The following is an 18688-nucleotide window of genomic DNA, read 5'->3' on the forward strand; positions in this document are numbered from 1 at the left end:
TTTCGTAATTCAGAATTTGTCGGTCTTCGGAATGGAAATTTTTTAGCGTAGATTTTAAAGGCTGGCTCAGTGGTAGAGTGCTCGGCTCATATCCGCAAGGTCGCGAGTTTGCGCCTTGATCCCGGCAGTAAACTCGGTCGCGAGTTTGAGTCTTCAGTGTAGTTTTTTCTTGCAGAATAAATGTTTGTATGAAATGCAGTGTAGGAGAGGTGTACTGACTGTGTGGGCAGAACTTTGGAAGTGATTGCCCACCAGTCTAAAAAGCCGCTGTGTCTCCCTGTCCCTGGGGTAGCAGGGGGCGATCAAATAGCACAATACCCCTCTCCCCCTCCAACTCCAGAGGAATCCGCTCCCCGATGGGCCGCTACGGCGACAAGTGGCAGTTTGCCCACAACCCGAGCTGCGCCCCCTCATCCGCCACCCCAAGAACAAGACGTACCTTGCACACCATCAGCTTCTGCCCCTACGTGTTCCTCTGGAGTTGGAGCGGGGCTGGGCTGGAGTTGCTGCTGGCTGTAGGTCTCTGGGATCTCCGTGCTTGCAGTGGGCCTGGGGGTCGGTGTCCCGTTTGTCCTGACGTCTCCGGCCACCCCCCTGGACAGGAGCTGAGACTGGGAACTGTACCGCCCTTGCCCCCTCCCTCTGCAACTGCAAACAACCCCACTCTCCTGCAAGGGCGGTACAGTTCCCGGAGGATGGCAGGTGGCCGGAGACGTCAGGACCAACAGGAACCCGCTCCCCGATGGGCCCCTATGACGCCCCGAGCTGCGCCCCGTCATCCGCAACCCAGGTTCCTCTGTAGTTGGAGCGGGGCTGGGCTGCTGTTGGCTGTGGGTCTCTGGGTTCTCCGTGCTTGCAGTGGGCCTGGGGGTCGGTGTCCCGATGAGCGGGCGCAGCTCGGGGAACGGCTTCTGGTGGTCCTGACGTCTCCGGCCAGTTTGCAGTTTTCCTCTGGAGTTGGAACGGGGCTGGGCTGCTGCTGGCTGTGGGTCTCTGGGATCTCCGTGCTTGCGGTGGGCCTGGGGGTCGGTGTCCCGTTGGTCCTGACGTCTCCGGTGACTGGCACGGTCCTGCTGCAATCGCCGACGTGAAGACAGTGCAAAGCCCCCACGCCGGTGCAATGGGCGGGGAGCTGGAGAGGGGAGGGAAGGGGTCACACACATGGCCGGGAAGCAGAGGGGTGTAGGTGGGGTGAAACTGAAGGGAGCGAAAATCTGCTGCTGCCTGCCCCGCTGAGTTAAAAAGTTCCCACGCAAGACTCACGATACACTGTGTATCGTGAGTCTACCGTGGGAACTTTTTAAACTCAGCGGGCAGGCAGCAGCATATTGTCAATTATTAACCCTCCCGCGCATTATAGCCTCGCCATCTCTTTTATGAATGGGGATTTAGTTCCCCTTTCTTCGAGGACCGACCGGAGGTTCCGCTGTCACCTCTGCGGGCCGCCCTTGGTGAACGTTTTCAAGGACCTTTCTTCAAGGACCGAAAAAATGGCCGCTATTCGGAGGTTTTCGTTATTTGGATCTTCGGATAAAAGGTTGTGCACCTGTATCAGCATCCTTGAGTAATGACTGAAGATTTTATAGCATGCATGGCAGTAACTAATGGCACCAAGGTATGTGGCTGGGTTGAAAATACTGAAGGCTTTTGAGTACTTCCTGACATATTGCAAAGTTGGATGTTTCCATGTAGAATTTGGTGAACACAATTTTAAGAAAGTACTTGACTAAAATACTCGGATGGTTGTCAAAATATGAGACTCGTGGAATAGAAGGACCATTGTTGGGTTGGGCGAAAGGACAGATTCCAGCAGGTCAAGGCAAATAGTTCTTTTTCAGAATGGAGGATGGTGGTTATTGGTATTTTCCATGGATCAGTGCTCGGACTCTACTCCATTGATATTTTACACTGTATTCCAACAAATGACATCAGCAATTATGAAACTGTTTATCAAACTTGGGAGCGTGGCAAACAGCGAGGATGGTGCCATTTGATTTTAGCAGGCAGGGCTCTAAAAAGCATGCATATACAAAGATACATTGCAATATGTCTGCATAAATCTTAGAAAGTAGCAGGAACTATAGAAGCAGTATTTAGCAAAGTGTATTATATCTCCATGAATCGAGATACTGAGAACTTAAACAATGAAGTCCTATTGCACTATTGCTTTAAAGTTCTGGTTCAATCACAGTACTCATTTCATGCTGCTGCTCTTTAGCAAGGCTGTTGGAGGATGTAGAGGAAGTTTACCAGAATGGATAAGGAATTTTTATCTACATGATTAGATAGAAGAAACTGGATTTACGTAGGTTTTCCATGTAGCAAAGGATGATAAGTGGAGATTTGAGAGGTGTGGGATTGTGAAAGCCTTAGCTAAGGTTGTGGGTAGAAACAAGGACTTGCTGATGCAGGTTTACAAAAAAAGGCGCACATTGCTGGAGTAACTCAACGGGTCAGGCAGCATCTCTGGAGAACATGGATTGGTGACCAGGCACGGAAATGGATATCAAAACATGCGGGGAACACAATTTCTTGGCGGCCGCATGCACACACGCGAGACTTCGGCCGTGGGCCCTGTGAACAGTAACTGACCTGGTTGGTGACCGACTCCGAATTCCACCAACAGCAGCTTCGTCTGCCCCGATTCGTGGGACTTGAATCGGCCCGTTCAGGGCGTCTTTAATCGGCCAGCATTAACAACATCGGGAGCCTCGATCGCCTCGATGCAGCAGTTTGATTTTAAGCTGCGCCGGGCGCTGAAAGGCCCCGCGAACAGCCCGATTCAGCCCTTAGAAAGCGTCTGATAAATCTGGATTACAAAACATGTGGGGGGGGTTGTCCCCCACCTTTCAAAGCGTGTGTCCCCCCTGTCTCTTTTCTCCCCCCCCTACCCCAGGATTTCTGCCCCTGTCGGTAACGCTTCGATGCGGGACACTTTAGATTTCAGGTTGTGGGGTTTTGAGGAGGAGTGTGGGAGAAAACGTCAGGAAGAACCTATGATAGATGACACTTCCCACAAGGCTGGAGGGATGGAGTGATCAAAAAGAAATTTGAGCAAATAAATTCACTGAGCCATGAAGGTAGAGCAGAGGAATTGGAAAGCGAATTTAGGGCTTGGTTGTATGACTGCTTCCAAGTGGCAATTTTGGGAACTGAGAAGGGTGAGCATTCTTGGCAGGATACTTGGATAATCAGCCATGACTTCAATCAAGTCTATGGAGGAAATAAATTGAAAGTTGTTACTTAGTTCTTGAACTACTGAGAAATATACTTGCAGTCTTTAGTTTTACAGATACAGCTTGGAAACTGGCCCTTCGGCCCACAGTGTCCGCTCCGACCAGTGATTTCCTGTACACTAGTTCTATCCTACACCCTAGGGACAAATTACAATATACAGAAGCCAATTAACCCACAACCCTGCATGTCATTGGAAAATATGGGAAGAAACTGGAGCACCCGGAGAAAACTCGCTGTCACAGGAAGAACGCACAAAGTTCATAAAGACAACATTTGTAGTTAGGATTTAACCTGTCTCCTTGGTAAAGCAGCAACTCTACCACTGCTGCCCCAAATTTTGGTCAAACTATGGTTTGTACATAACACAATGGAGGAAATGCATGCAACCTTTGTCTTTTGAGCACGTGTCGGTTATTTTGATAGGAACCTTTATTTCTCAGTATTTTATTTTAAAATTTGAATTTGTATCCTGTATATTATTTGCAGTGTGATAGCCTGGGGGGGTTGAAATGCTAAAATATTCAAATAAGAATGGCGAATCCTTGTATGTACTTTTTTATTCAAGGCAGTATTTAGACCTTGAAACATATTGTTTTTGTGCACTCTGAGGAAGCAGTTAATATGTAACAAGGAACTGCAGATGCTGGTTTAAACCAAAGATAGAAACAAAAAGCTGGAGTAACTCAGCGGGACAGGCAGCGTCTCTGGAGAGAAGGAATGGTTGATGTTTGGGTCGAGACTCTTCTTCAGACTGGTTAGGGATAAGGGAAACAAGAGATATAGACGGTGATGTGGAGAGATAAAGAACAATGAATGAAAGATATGCAAAAACGTAACGATAAAGGAAACATGCCATTGTAAGCTGTTTGGAAATGCTGGGCCTTTCTGAAGTGAGAGAAATCAATATTCATACCACTGGACTGCAAGCTGCCCAAACAAAATATGAGATGCTGTTCCTCCTATTTGCGTTTAGCCTCACTCTGACAATGGAGGAGACCGAGGACAGAAAGATCTGTGTCAGAATGGGAAGGGGAATTAAAGTGTCCAGCAACCGGGAGATCAGGTTGGTTCACGCAGGCTGAGCGAAGCTGTTCCACGAAACGATCGCCCAGTCTGCGTTTGGTCTCGCCGATGTATAAGAGTCCACATCTTGAACAATGGATACAGTTGATGAGGTGCAAATGAACCTCTGCCTAACCTAAAAGGACTGTCGGGGTGGAAGGTAAGGACTTGGAGGGACTGTCTCTGTTGCGACTATCCCTCCCGAGTCGCACTAGCTTTTCATTTTCACCCTACAAACAGCTTACAAGCAAGAATGTTCTCGAACAGAAACGTTCCTTTGGGAAAGAGATGAGGAGGAATTTCTTTGGTCCGAGGGTGGTGAATCTGGAATTCTTTGCCACAGAAGGCTGTGGAGACTAAAGGGCCTGTCCCACTTGGCCGTCATTTTACATATTACCTATTTTACATGTGACGCGTAATGAGGCGCAAATGACGGCCGAGTGGGACAGGCCCTTAAGTCAATGGATATTTTTAAGGCAGAGATAGATAGATTCTTGATTAATATGGGTGTCAGGGGTTATGGGGAGAAGGCATGAGAATGGGGTTAGATGTAGCTCAGCCATGATTGAATGGCAGAGGAGACTTGATGGACCGAATGGCCTCATTCTGCTCCCATCACATATGATCTTATGACTAATATTGCTAAGGTTGCTCCATTCCATAAGGAATTAGAACATTAATTCTTCACAACTGGTCATGTGCGGTTAATTTTGACACACCCTTTGCCTGTTGATTAAGGGAGAGAGTAGATCATCGTAGTGATTTTCTTTGCAAATTGGAGCTGCCTATGAAGTTGATTATGACCTGAAGTTAACCTGATATCTCGCATGCCCCACCCATGGCAGGAAATGGATGATGGCAATAGTGCTTCTAAGGCTGGGTGACTTGTTACTAGTGGATCAGGCTGCATCTGTGGAGGGAAAAGAGTTGGAAGTCATTTACAGGCTATCATTCTATTTGTATATTAATTAATTATATTGATCATGCCAGCAGAAATTGTTCATTTTGTTGAAAGAGGAAAGCGTGTACAATGTTACCTTTACTTACAATGGCATGTGGACAGTAACTGGCTTGCATTCTGCAGTGACATTTGTACAATATTCCTCAATGAGTTGCTTAAATTTAAATACTATAGATGCTGGAAATTTGAAATAAGAAATGGAAAATACTGGAAGCATTTAACAGGTCAGACTGTATCTGAAAAAGAGCAGCGCTAATGGTTCAGGTCAAAGATAAAAGGTGTTAAGTCTTCAACCTTAAATGATAATTATTTTTCTTTCCACAGATGCTGTGTGACAGAGTACTTCCACCACTTTATACTATTATTCATTATTGAGATGTAAAACAATACATCCTTTTCATGTTTTAATGCTAAAAATATTATAATTTGTAAGTTATGGCAAATCAAACCATTTTTTAAAACTGGATTTTACCTTTGTATTTAAAGTTGAAATGTTGGTTCCCTAGGCTAGTAAAGTGTAATTTATTTTGTCTCTGCACTTGGCATTTTATGGCGATATCAGGACATAAACTTAAATCCCTTTTAACAGTAACCGAAGGAAAGGTCACGTTTGACTCAAAGCTGCTCAATTCTTTTTTAGGTTTCATTGAATTTAATGCCCAGAGCTGCTTGACCTCCGTCATAGAGGGCGGAGTGTGAAGTGAGCAGGAACAAATCTTTACAATAAAAACAATTCAAAGCAGAGTGCTGCTTCAAACCTTATCAGCAGCAGCTGGGCTGACTTAGGACCAATGAGTGACATACTTATTGCATTAAGTGGTCATCTGCCAACTTAGTCACGATACTGTGAATAGACAGTACATGGTTACAGTGTAATGCTTCATCTCATTAGTGGTTATGAGTTTTTCTCATACTTAGATAATGAGATTTTTTGTTTTAAGAAGTGTAATATTTATTACTGACAGCTTGTATTTAACTGGAACCCTTAAATTCTCATGTGGAAACAAAGAACTGCAGATGTTGGTTTATACCAAAGATAGACACAAAGTGCTGGAGTAGCTCAGTGGGTTGGGCAGCATCCCTGGAGAAAAAGGATAGGTGACATTTCTGGTTGGGATCCTCCTTCAGACTGAAAGTAAGGAGGGGGTGGATGGGGGGGTACGGGTGATGAGCAGGTGTGTTCTTTAAAATATGCTGTCCTATCATTGTGTAGTGTTGGATCAACACCATATACTTCATTTGTTAACAGGCTGACCTTTTGTGCGTATCAATTATAGTTTATGTGGCAGGTCTACATTGTGATATTATTGGACTGAGCAATATTATTTAAATTCGACTGATCACGGCCAAATTGAAATTGGTTTTGACTTCTGTAGGTATATGCCAACGCCAAATGTTTCAACGTCCATGCAATTGGCAATAATCTCTCTCCTACATTTTAATAAAATTATATCATCGGGTAGGTTTAACCAGAGGGAATTGCATTGATCAGAAAGATCATTTGATATTTAATATGGGTTTTGTTGAATTAAACTTGATATAATCCTTAAAGGGGATCCTGCTTGCTGTTCATTAAATGTTTGCAGAATAAGTCTGGCTGAGGATTTGTAAAACACCAAACTCTTCCTTGTGCACAAGATCAGTAGGGTGGGTGCAGCAGTGAAGCGGGCATGTCACTTTATTACAAAAAAAAACTTATCACCTAGTTCAGGGATGGGGAACCTTTTCATGTTGCAATGCCGCATTAAGTTAGCTGTATTCTAATAAGGCCGCATCCAAGAAACTTCAATCAGATATACTTCACGACATTTATCTTAAAAGTTGTTGAAGAAATCTATTCCTCGTGTTCTACCCATAAGAGTGCCCAAAGCGAGTACCTCTTCGTGGCAATAGAATAGCCTTCATGACTTACTAATGTTTTACTTTTGGCTGTCAGTCGGGGAGGATTATTTTGTTGAATCTTCTTTTATTCTTTGATATTTTAAATACGTTCATTTTCAGATTAAAATAAAAATAATAAAAGACGAACAAAAACATATTAATAAAAATAAAAGGATTTGTTCTACAAAATTAGGATTCATTCAAAAGGCCGCACTTAATGGCCTTGAAGTCCGCAGGTTCCCCACCCCTGACCTAGTTCCTTTACATTGGTTGGTCAGAATTTCATTGGTTTAGCTATTTTCCTCCTCGCTGTTGCCTCTGGAACCCAGATGTTAAATTTTAAACACTCCCCCTTTCATTTTGTGTACTTCCCAAATTAAGAGTGATCTAAATGAAATGGTTATATCTCTCAGTCAAATGAGAGTGTGTATCACTTGAGAAATGTAAAGTTTAACCAGAATGAAAAGAATTGTCACGAGTTGTTGAGGGATTCTGGCATTAAGGGCAGATTGACATATTCTAATTAAGTTTTACTTCTCTAGCTAATTTTAGCAGAAAATTTGCTTTAATAGTTCTTTTCTTTGTGAAGGAAGTACAATTATAATGACTCATGTACGAACTCTCCTTTTAACAATGTGGACTACATTTACATTGTCCAAAGGAGAATTCTCCCTCGTCCAGAAACAATGGTACAGTAAAATTAAAATTTGATAGTTAAATGCTCTGGTTCCTTGTAATGTGGATTATAATTTTCTTGAGGTGATCAAAAATTCATTACTTGTGCAATTTAATAGTGTACTAACAAGGGTAGTGCACGGAAAGTAGATTAATTTAAAGGATGAAAAACAAAAAGAACAAAGGGTTAATTTTCAGATTATCAGACTAATATTAGTCAGATAGTTGCTGGGATTACTCCTGATCCTTCAGCTATTTGCTGTTTCTATTAATAATGCACCCATTACAGGTGTATTTTTTTTCTTGGAAATTAAAAGTTGGATGGAAAGGTCAGTTGTTGGAAGAACATGAAGTCTGCAGCAGAATTAAGCAAGTAGACAAGAGGTGACAGAGATGGATTATAATGTAAGATTATGCATTTTCGTATGAAGAATAGCAAAACAATTTTTAAGCATTGAGAACTTGGTAAATTCTGGTTTGTGAAGGAATCTTGAGAATAGAAAATAAACATGTAGCATTAAAATGAGAAACAAGAGGTTGGGAAACAGATGTCAAGTTTAACTTTATTGCAAAGAAGACACAAAGTGCTGGAGTAACAGTGGGTTAGGCAGCATCTCTCGAGAAAAAGGATGGGTGCCTTTTCAGGGCAGGACCCTTTAAACTGAAGAAGGGTTCCAACCCAAAACGTCACCCATCCTTTTTCTCCAGAGATGATGCCTGACCCGCTGAGTTATTCCAGCACTTTGTGTCTCTCCTTTGCAATAAAGTCAAACTTGACATCTGTTTCCCAACTTCTCTTGTTTCTCTCCTGTATTGGGTCATGGTGAGGTCTTGGAGTGTGTTTCGTTTTTGTCACTATACCTGAAATGTTAGAGATTAACTGTAGATTAACCAATCTGATTTCAAAGGGCAACTATAATAGAAGATCAAAACCTGAAACTCAGTCCAAAGCTTTTTAACTGTCTAAATCAGGTAGCTCAAAGCCCTGGAAAGATGCTACCAAACTGTCTCCACAAAAATCTTTCAACCCTTTAGTAAATGTTGGCATAGTCTCTTGGGTCAATACCCCTCATGTTATTCAGCGTGGAAACTCATGGGCAGGCCCTGCTGTTTGCATGCCTGTACTAAATTCCTGAAATGAACTTCTGTTCCGAGCTCTGTCATGACCTGGTGAATTGGTTAAACATTTCATTGGTTCCCAAATATTCCTTGAAAGTGTAGCCTACTTGGGGACAGCTGGCATCCCCTGACCCATGACTATTTATGATGAAGTATGATTCAAGATGGTCAGGCACATGGAGGGTCAGTAAAAGGTGAAAAACACGACACTTCCCAGTCTGTCCAAGTATCCCGCTAAATTTTACAGTTGCCCCATTTCTTGCTACGCTGACCTGAGCAAGAAATCGAACCAGCCAGGATCACTGCAGAATTTGAGGAAGCAACAAGGAGAGCAATGGGTGAAAATAAGCCTCAGTAAATAAAAACAATGTTAAACAAATGTTGGGACAAATTAAGAATAAAATGATAGTGATGTAAAATAAGGAAAGTACGATGCAAAAGTACGGAAAGAAGACTATGATGACTTGAAAAGCCAGTTAAAGTGGTGACAAACGCCAGAAATATGGTACAGACCTCAATCGGGTAAGTGTTCTTCAGAGGTAATAATAATAATAATAATAATAAAAAAAACTTTATTGATCCCCTCAGGGAAATTCAGATGTCCAGAAGTCCCCAACCAACAAACCCACAGATTCAAAACGAACGCAGACAGAAAATACATAGAATACAATGTGGACACTACCTGAGAGCAATAAATACTTAAAAAGACCAATAATTAAAAATTAAAAATTAAAATCCCATCAGCAGCTGACTGAATCCTTGTTGCCAAGAACAAATTTGCTTACCTTCGGCTGTTATTTTCTCTTGTTGTTGTCTTTTGAATATTCAGAATAGCTGGGGGGAAAAGCTGCCACTTAAACTTGAGGAAAATCCATATTTTTAAGGAGGGTAGCTGTCTATTGTGTATTTGCAGTTTTATCTCTGGTTAAGTTGCCTTGACTTCTATTGATAAGATGGTGTGGCGTGTTAATGTTCTCCATTTCTGAACTTTGCATAGTCATCTCTTCCAGCTTTTGAAAGAATAGTTAAGAAAAACATTATTTTTTATATACGCAGAGGATTTTTGCAGACTAAACTGAAGATAAATAGGCACAATGACTGCAAAAACGTGTTGATTTCCCTTTCATGAAAATGATAGCCTTCAAGCTGTTTGACATCTGCTCAAGTACACAAGATCTGCAGTTTATTCCTTCGAAGAAGATATTCTAACTGGGATGTTCAGTCGTACATGAAGTACATAAATGGTGAGACAAGGCTAAATAAGTTTCTATCGGCTGTCGTGAACAAGAATATAAAAAAAACCTTAATCACAATCTCTAAAGCCAAAAAAAGTCACGCCCTGCAACATATGTCCTGAACATTAATCTGACTTGCAGATATTCTCAAATCTGCTTGGGGTAGGTGGGCCTCATTCTGTGGATGGTAGAAAGAAGTGCAAACAATGTTAAAATAAAACTATTTTAGCCATTGGCTAACATAACCACTGAAAGAAAGCATTTTGTTTAAATCAATTCATCATCTGTATGATTTCAGTGACTGAATCCTTTTAATATAATAAAATTGTTTTCATTCTAGGCTGCAGGTGAGAAGTATCAGCCTGCGGCAACATCTGAAAATGACAAACGCTCAAAGAAACCCAAGAAAATGGATTTGGACGAACTTAAGAAAGAAGTGTCAATGGTATAGATATTTTTTCGTTACTGGCATGCTTTTGAGTTTTCCCTAATTCATTTTGGAAAATATGTTTGCGGTTATCTAATGCTCAACTTTCATGTTCCAGGATGATCATAAGCTGACTCTGGATCAACTCCACCAGAAATATGGTACAGACCTCAATCGGGTAAGTGTTCTTCAGAGGTAATAATAATAATAATAATAATAAAAACTTTATTGATCCCCCTCGGGGAAATTCAGATGTCCAGAAGCCCCCAACCAACAAACCCACAGATTCAAAACGAACGCAGACAGAAAATACATAGAATACAATGTGGACACTACCTGAGAGCAATAAATACTTTAAAAGACCAATAATTAACAATTAAAAATTAAAAATTGCAAAATGCATCCCCCTACAGCCTAGCGGTCCGAATTATAAAATCTAATGGCTGCAGGGGTGAAGGATCTCCTGCACCGCTCCGTTCTACAGGGCAGGGAGAGGAGCCGGTTGTTGTTCCGTGTGCTCTTTTAACTCTCCAGAATTAAATGGAGGGGATGCCCGGGGTTTTTCAGGATGACCTGCACCTTGTGCCTCGTACGCCTCTCAAGCACATCCATCCCAGAGTCTACTCTCCCCTCCAGCACTGAGCTAGCTCGTTTGACCAGCTTCTTGTTGTTTTTTGCACTAATGCTGTTGCCCCAGCAGAAAATAACACTTGCAACCACAGTGTTGTAAAACATGTGCAGCATATCATTACACACATTGAAGGATTTGAGCCTTCTGAGGAAATTATTCTGTTTGGTATATTTTCTACAAATGCCATATTTTGACTGTTCACCTATTCACGACGGTCCTCCCATTGTCTTCCCCTCTCCCCCATGCTCCACTGCCACCGAGGTTTCTGCCGTCAATGCTCCGCTGCCGCCGAGGCCCCACCACCTCCGAGGATCCCGTTGCCATCAAGGCTCAAACTGCCGCCCAAACGGGCCTCACTGCCCGGCTTCTCTGCAGTCCCTGGGAGGCCTGTGGGGGCGCTCTGGACGTCGGCACAGCAATTGTTGGGCGGGTGGATAGGGCCCGCGTGGCTCCCCGGGACACTCCCGCCGCGTCTTGCTTGCTTCGTGCATCATATTATCTGATTTGATTGGGTAGGATACAAACAAAAGCTTTTCACTGTACCTCAGTACTCATTACAGTAAACCTAAACTTCCTCATAGTTTTTTTTTGTGTTATTTCCTACCTCGTATCAATGCCCCTTCTGGCCTTCCTTTTCTCCCATGCTCGTTAACATTAGCCCTATTGACTGGATTTTGTTCTGTAGGTCAGAAAAGGTGTTCTAAAGAAAATACCTATTCCTGTTACTTGAGGCATAAGAGCAGCAGTATGCCATTTAGTCCATTGAGTCTGCTCCACAATTCAATCACACCCTTACTCATCAAGAACCTGTCAATCTCCGCTTTAAACATACCCAGTGACTTGGTTCTGCACTTATCTGGCACCAACATCTGGCTAAAGAAATTCCTCCTTATCTCCTTTCTAAAGGTACATCCTTTTTATCCTGTGAGACATGGCTCAAAAACTGCCACATTGTTCAAGATTTCGAACACGCCTCTTGTATATACTTGTATATCCTCTTGTATATACTTGTCTATGAATAATTTCGATTTTATGAAGTGCTTTGGGGCATCTTCCTACATTTGAAACTAGTATTCATAGTGTTAAGTCTTCATATTGGCAACTTTTACAAAATCCATCCATGGTCCCAAATGTTACACAAATGTTGGAGAGTTCCTTGTGGGTTGGCATTAAAGGTTGCATTTATCTCTTGTTGAAATGGTTGAATGTGAATGCATTATTTCTTTTCTTATGAAGCTCATATGTAATGTAGTGTGAAGTGCTTAATTGTCATATGTACCGACAACAAAACAATGACATTTATTAGTTTCAGCAGCATAACAGGCCTCTAAACACGATACACATAGGTAATATAAAATAAACAAAAATGCAATCAATTACTAACCCCAATACTAGTGCATTGAATTCTGTGATAGATTCTGAAAGCCATGGTTATAATTCTGCACTAAACACATAATTAAGAGAATAGTAATTGATGCAAGTCTGTTTTAGCTAGGGCTAAACTTTTATAGTGAAAGCCATTTGAGGTTGGTGTTCTGCATGTTCTTTTCAAATTGTCATTTTATTTGATGAAGGCGGAGAACTCATTTGCTTGGTATAAAATCCAGTCTTGCAAATGTGATTAGTAGTGATTACGATTCCCCCAAAATAGGTGACCACCTAATGCCTTCCCAAGTGTCTATTGTGCAAATACCAACCTGTTGGTTATTTACAGAGCTGGGTAGTGTTCATATGTGATGAATGTACCTCAAAATACAACATTCTCTATCCAATTTGTCTTTAGGGACTTTACATTGTAATCGTTAGGCAGTCCAATTTCAAATGTTTTTATCACCCTTTACAGAGTTGATGTGATCAAGCTTTTCCCTTTGAGAATAGGGAAGATTCAAACAAGAGGACATGACTTCAGAATTAAAGGACAGAAGTTTAGGGGTAACATGAGGGGGAACTTCTTTACTCAGAGAGTGGTAGCGGTGTGGAATGAGCTTCCAGTGGAAGTGGTGGCGGCAGGTTCGATGGTATCATTTAAAAATAAATTGGATAGGCATATGGATGAGAAGGGAATGGAGGGTTATGGTATGAGTGCAGGCAGGTGGGACTAAGGGAAAAAAGTTGTTCGGCACGGACTTGTAGGGCCGAGATGGCCTGTTTCCGTGCTGTAATTGTTATATGGTTATAATAACCTTCATAGCATGATTTTTCTAATATACAAAACTTTCCATCATTATCAAAATAATGTTTACTGTCCTCTGAAGGAAAACAGTCCAAGTATTACCATTCATGCAGTGAAAGCACAGTTAAAGATTATTAGATCCTCTTCACTGAAGACAGAAACAAACTTGGTCAGCAGTTTCAGTACAGGTACACAACCTTTTATCCGAAAGCCTTGGGACCAGACACTTCTCGGATTTCGGAATTTTTCGGATTTCGGAATGGAAGATTTTTAGCGTAGATTAGGTAGGTAGCGCGGGCGGCTTGAAAAGTCTGGAGCGGCTGCCTCCTCCCAGGAGACCGGGGAATCATTGTAAATCATTGCTTAAATGTTAGTCAGTTAGTTTGGAGGGATTTTATGTGGTGGGGGGGGGTGAAGGGGGAAACTTTAATTCTTAGTCCCCTACCTGGTCGGAGAGGCGGGGAGCGGGCAATGCCTTACCGGGTCGCCGTGCAGTAAGCTCCGGAGCGCTGTGGCCGCCGACTCCCAACATCGCGGAGCTGGGGCTGCGGGCGTCCGGCCGCGAGCGGCGCCGGTTGGAGCTCCGACCCCGGCGAACTCTACCCCTGGCTGCGCGGCGCTCCAAATCCACCGCGGCCGGACGCCCGCAGCCCCAGCTCCGCGATGTTGGGAGTCGGCGGCCACAGCTCTCCGGAGCTTACTGCACGGCGGCCCGGTAAGGCATTGCCTGCTCCCCGCCTCTCTGACCAGATAGGGGACTAAGAATTAGTTTCCCCCACCCCCCACCATGTAAAAGCCCTCCAAACTAACTGACTAACATTTAAGCAATGATTTACAGATGTTTAAGTGTCTCCCCGGTCTCCGGGGAGGAGGCAGCCGCTACAGTAGTACAGACCTGGGTTGACCGTGGGTTGTTTTGGGTCAAGTTTGGCGCCAAACGCGAGCTTTGGTGTGCAGACGACATCCTGGAAAAAATGTCCGGTTTTCGGAGCTTTTCAGTTTCCGGAACTCCGGATAAAAGGTTGTGCACCTGTATTGAATAAGACTTCTCAGTCGAATGACTTTTGGCATTTCACAATCTTTATTACTGATCATTTCCTCCTCTGTCCAGCGGATTATTCATTGGAAACATTTTGAGATGGTTGCTATTTTCACTGCATTCTGTTTAATCGTACAAAGTACAAGTAGCTCTGCTATAACATGATTGTGCATTCCAAAGAAACCACATGTAATGTAATCGAAAATTGCACGATAAAGGCAATTGTTCCAATGGGGGAAGGAGGATTAGGGGCTAACGACAATTATCAACGTAATTATTAAATTGCAGGAACTTCAAATATCAAGGCCCTTTCAATAGCAGTAGTGTTTTGAGTTTTTTTTAACTTTTTTTAACAAAGTATTTTTGTTACTGCAAGGTACAAACACCAGAGGCACTACATTGTTTATTAAAGCAGTATCATGTGTCAATAGAAGTGACTGCTTGTCAATTTCAGTTACCACCCACAGTTCAAGTAGCAGCTGTGTTCTTAAGAGTCAATGGTGCCTCGGAGGTTACAGGGAAGCATTTTTCCCCTAAACTGTTTAAATACAAGACAGCTTTTTTTCTGTATGTCAATTTCCATTGTAACTTATAAAGGTTTCTCTATTTCGTGATTGAGAAAATCAATCCCATCCTATGTTAACCTGAACATGATTTATAACCATTTCGATCCACCTAATGCAAGTAGTGTTCCCTGATTCATTGCTTCTATTATATACAATTTGTGTTATGGAAATGCGTTTCTAAAAGCTGAAGTTCCTTGTGTCTATTATATCTTGGATGGTTTGACTATCTCCAAGAAAAAAAAAATTGCCCAGCACTTTTGAATGCAAATATTTGTCCTTTCCAACCAATGCCTGCACTTTATCCAAATTTTACTCAATGCAGAAATTTAATGTTCCACGTAGTAAGTAGTTGGGAAATGTACTTAGTTGTTTTCCGGGTTAATTAATTCTGAATTATTACTTAGTTGAGCAACCAGGGGGCCTTTCGAATGCACAAGTCTAATGTCACAAACTATTTATTCGGAGGTAGACAAAAATGCTGGAGAAACTCGGAGGGTGAGGCAGCATCTATGGAGCGAAGGAATAGGTGGCGTTTTGGGTCGAGACCCTTCTTCAGACTGAAGAAGGGTCTCGACCCGAAACGTCATCTATTCCTTCGCCCCATGGATGCTGCCTCACCTGCTGAGTTTCTCCAGCATTTTTGTCCACCTTCGATTTTTCCAGCATCTGCAGTTCTTTCCTAACTATTTATTCAGTGTCTGTTCATTATTTCATTTTAGGGTCTCACCGTTGATCGTGCCAAAGAGATTCTGCTTCGTGATGGCCCTAATTCACTAACCCCTCCTCCCAGAACTCCTGAGTGGATAAAGTTCTGTAGGCAGCTCTTTGGTGGCTTCTCAATCCTCCTGTGGACTGGTGCAGTTCTCTGCTTTCTAGCCTATGGTATTCAGGTTGCAACTGTGGAAGAGCCGGTCAATGATAACGTGAGTTGAGCTGTTTCTCATTCCTACAGTTGAGATTGTCCTGTGGTTTTTATGTTGCTGATTCCTGTGTGAAACTTGTGACTTTTGCAGTTATACCTCGGCGTTGTGTTGTCTACTGTGGTCATTATAACTGGTTGTTTCTCATACTACCAAGAAGCTAAGAGCTCAAAAATCATGGATTCTTTCAAGAACATGGTACCCCAGGTGAGTCATGCCTGCCATGCAACTAAACACTGTTATATCGTTTAGAGCAGTTAGTGTAGTGTAGAGGTACATCGTGGAAACGGGGCCTTCGGCCCACTGTGTCCGTGCTGACCAACAATCAGCCCGTACAATAGCTCTATCCTACACACTGGAGACAATTTTATAGAAGACAGTTAACCTACAAACCTGCACCTCTTTGGAATGTGGGAGGAAACCGGAGCACCCCCCATGTAGTCACAGGGAGAACGTGCAAACTCCACACACCTCCGCTCAGTTCGCACTAACCAACCTGATCTCCCGGTGGATCAGCACCTCAACTCTCCCTCCCATTCCGAATCTGACCTTTCTGTCCTGGGCCTCCTCCGTTGCCAGAGTGAGGCCCAGCGCAAATTGGAGGAACAGAACCTCATATTTCGCTTGGGTAGTTTACACCCCAGTGGTATGAACATTGACCCCTAATTTCAGATAGTCCTTGCTATCTCCTACCCCTCCCCCTTCCCAGCTCTCCCACAAGCCTACTGTCTCCGCCACTTCCTTTCTTTTTCCCATCCGCACCCCCCCCCCCACCCCTGACAACAGTCTGAAGAAGGTCTCGATCCGAAACGTCGCCTATTCCTTCTCTCCATTGATGCTGCCTCACCCGCTGAGTTCCTCCAGCATTTTTGTCTACATTCGATTTTTTTTCCAGCACTTTCCAGTTTTTTTTTTTACACAAAACTCCACACATAGATAGCATTCGAGGTCAGGATCGAACCCGGGTCTCTGGCTCTGTCAGGCAGCAGCTCTACCAGTTGCACAACTGTGCTGCCCAAAGTTAAGTCCTTGCAGTGATGTGTTGATTATTTTTGTTCCTTATCGCTGTAGCAAGCCCTGGTTATCAGAGATGGGGAGAAGAGTGTTATCAATGCTGAGAATGTGGTTCTTGGAGATCTGGTAGAGGTAAAAGGCGGTGACCGTATTCCTGCAGATCTGCGAATAATCTCTGCACATGGTTGCAAGGTATGTTTAATTAATACATTATAAGAATTAATCGATAAGCGATGTATCATTTATGATGCCATTGATTACATACTGCTCTGCATTTTCTGTCAGCAGCAAAGTCTTGAACATGCAAATCTTTGCAGGGATTGCTTGGTATGTTAGTTTAGTGTATTATTATGTGAAAAGCGTTTGCTTGCGTGCTATCCAGTCAAAGAAAAGACTATACATGTTTACAATAAAGCCATCAACAATATGGGTTTGAAAATGGGTTCCACCATAGGTAGTTTTGTACTTCCCAGTGGCAAGAGTGGGTGGCAACCTTTGGTAATGTGAACTAATGCATTTCCTTTATTCAGCTATGCTTCTGATTACGCTAATGTTTAGACTCAAGTAGACTACTATAATAGACTACTATAATGTTCTGGTTGTAAAGAGGAGCCAGTGCTGCAATAACTCAGTGGGTCAGGCAGCATCTTTTGGGTGGTGATGTTGTCTATCCGTCTTCTCCAAAGATGCTGCCTGACCTGTCAAGTAACTGCAGCACTTTCTCTTTTTTGAGTAAACCAGCATCTGCCGTACTCTGTCTATGTCTCAATGTTCTGGTATTTGGTTAAGCAACCTGCATCAAAAGATGTTCTATATTTTCCTTGTCAAAATGGAGTATACTTTTGGTGACAGACACGAATTGGAGTTCAAGTTAGGAAGCCAGTTAAATCAAACTGAATTTCACCCTGTCTAAAGACTAACAATTCTTGTTTATTTTTCATTTAGGTGGACAATTCCTCATTAACAGGAGAATCTGAACCTCAGTCTCGAACTCCTGAATTTTCCAATGAAAATCCCCTGGAGACAAAAAATATTGCTTTCTTCTCAACCAACTGTGTTGAAGGTATAGCTGAAAAGTATTGTAAATGACTCTTGATGATTTCTTGCTGGGCTTTTGACTCCATTACGTTCTTGTCTGAGTTGAAACTTATGGGTTCAAACCACAATGAGATTTAAGCACAATCTGTGTTAATGCTATAAGAAGCAGGGTGTTTACAATGTACTTCTGGTGGCCCTGCAAGATATAAAAAAGTTTACATTTGCACTGACTAAAACTTTTGTTTCAGGCAAGCATTCAAATGATTGGATAATTTGTCAGCATTGATTTTTAGTTTAGTTTAAAGCTACAGCGTGGACTGACCCTTTGGCCCACCGTATGTAATATACCAGCGATCACCCTGTTCCACCCAACACACTAGGGACAATTTACAAAAGCCAATTAACCTACAAACCCGCGCGTCTTTGGAGTGTGAGGGGAAACTGTAGCACCTGGAGAAAAACCAAGTGATCACAGGGAGAACGTGTAACCTCCGTACAGACTGCACCCAAGGTCGTGTTTGAACCCAAGTGACTGGCACTATAAGGCGGCAACTCTACTGCTGCGCCACAAATCAGTTTTGTCTTAAAGCTTGTGTTTTAAGAAGAAATAAAGGGTGTATACGAATAAGGGGTAAGCCATTTAGAACGGAGACGAGGAAACACTTTTTCTCGCAGAGAGTTTTGAGTGTGGAATTCTCTGCCTCAGAGGG

At 42.7% G+C, this 18688-nt stretch overlaps 1 protein-coding gene across 1 annotated transcript in view; it reads left to right on the forward strand.

Annotated features, from left to right (window-relative positions):
* Positions 1-18688, forward strand: part of atp1a1 (ATPase Na+/K+ transporting subunit alpha 1) — a 54135-nt gene that overhangs the window by 10643 nt on the left and 24804 nt on the right. The window contains exons 2-7 of the mRNA XM_033033002.1: positions 10511-10615; positions 10716-10775; positions 15726-15929; positions 16020-16133; positions 16998-17132; positions 17886-18003. Coding sequence (XP_032888893.1) covers positions 10511-10615; positions 10716-10775; positions 15726-15929; positions 16020-16133; positions 16998-17132; positions 17886-18003 — 736 coding nt within the window. The remainder of the gene's footprint in view (positions 1-10510; positions 10616-10715; positions 10776-15725; positions 15930-16019; positions 16134-16997; positions 17133-17885; positions 18004-18688) is intronic.

This window comes from Amblyraja radiata, chromosome 14 (assembly GCF_010909765.2).
Source record: "Amblyraja radiata isolate CabotCenter1 chromosome 14, sAmbRad1.1.pri, whole genome shotgun sequence".
Taxonomy (NCBI): domain Eukaryota; kingdom Metazoa; phylum Chordata; class Chondrichthyes; order Rajiformes; family Rajidae; genus Amblyraja; species Amblyraja radiata.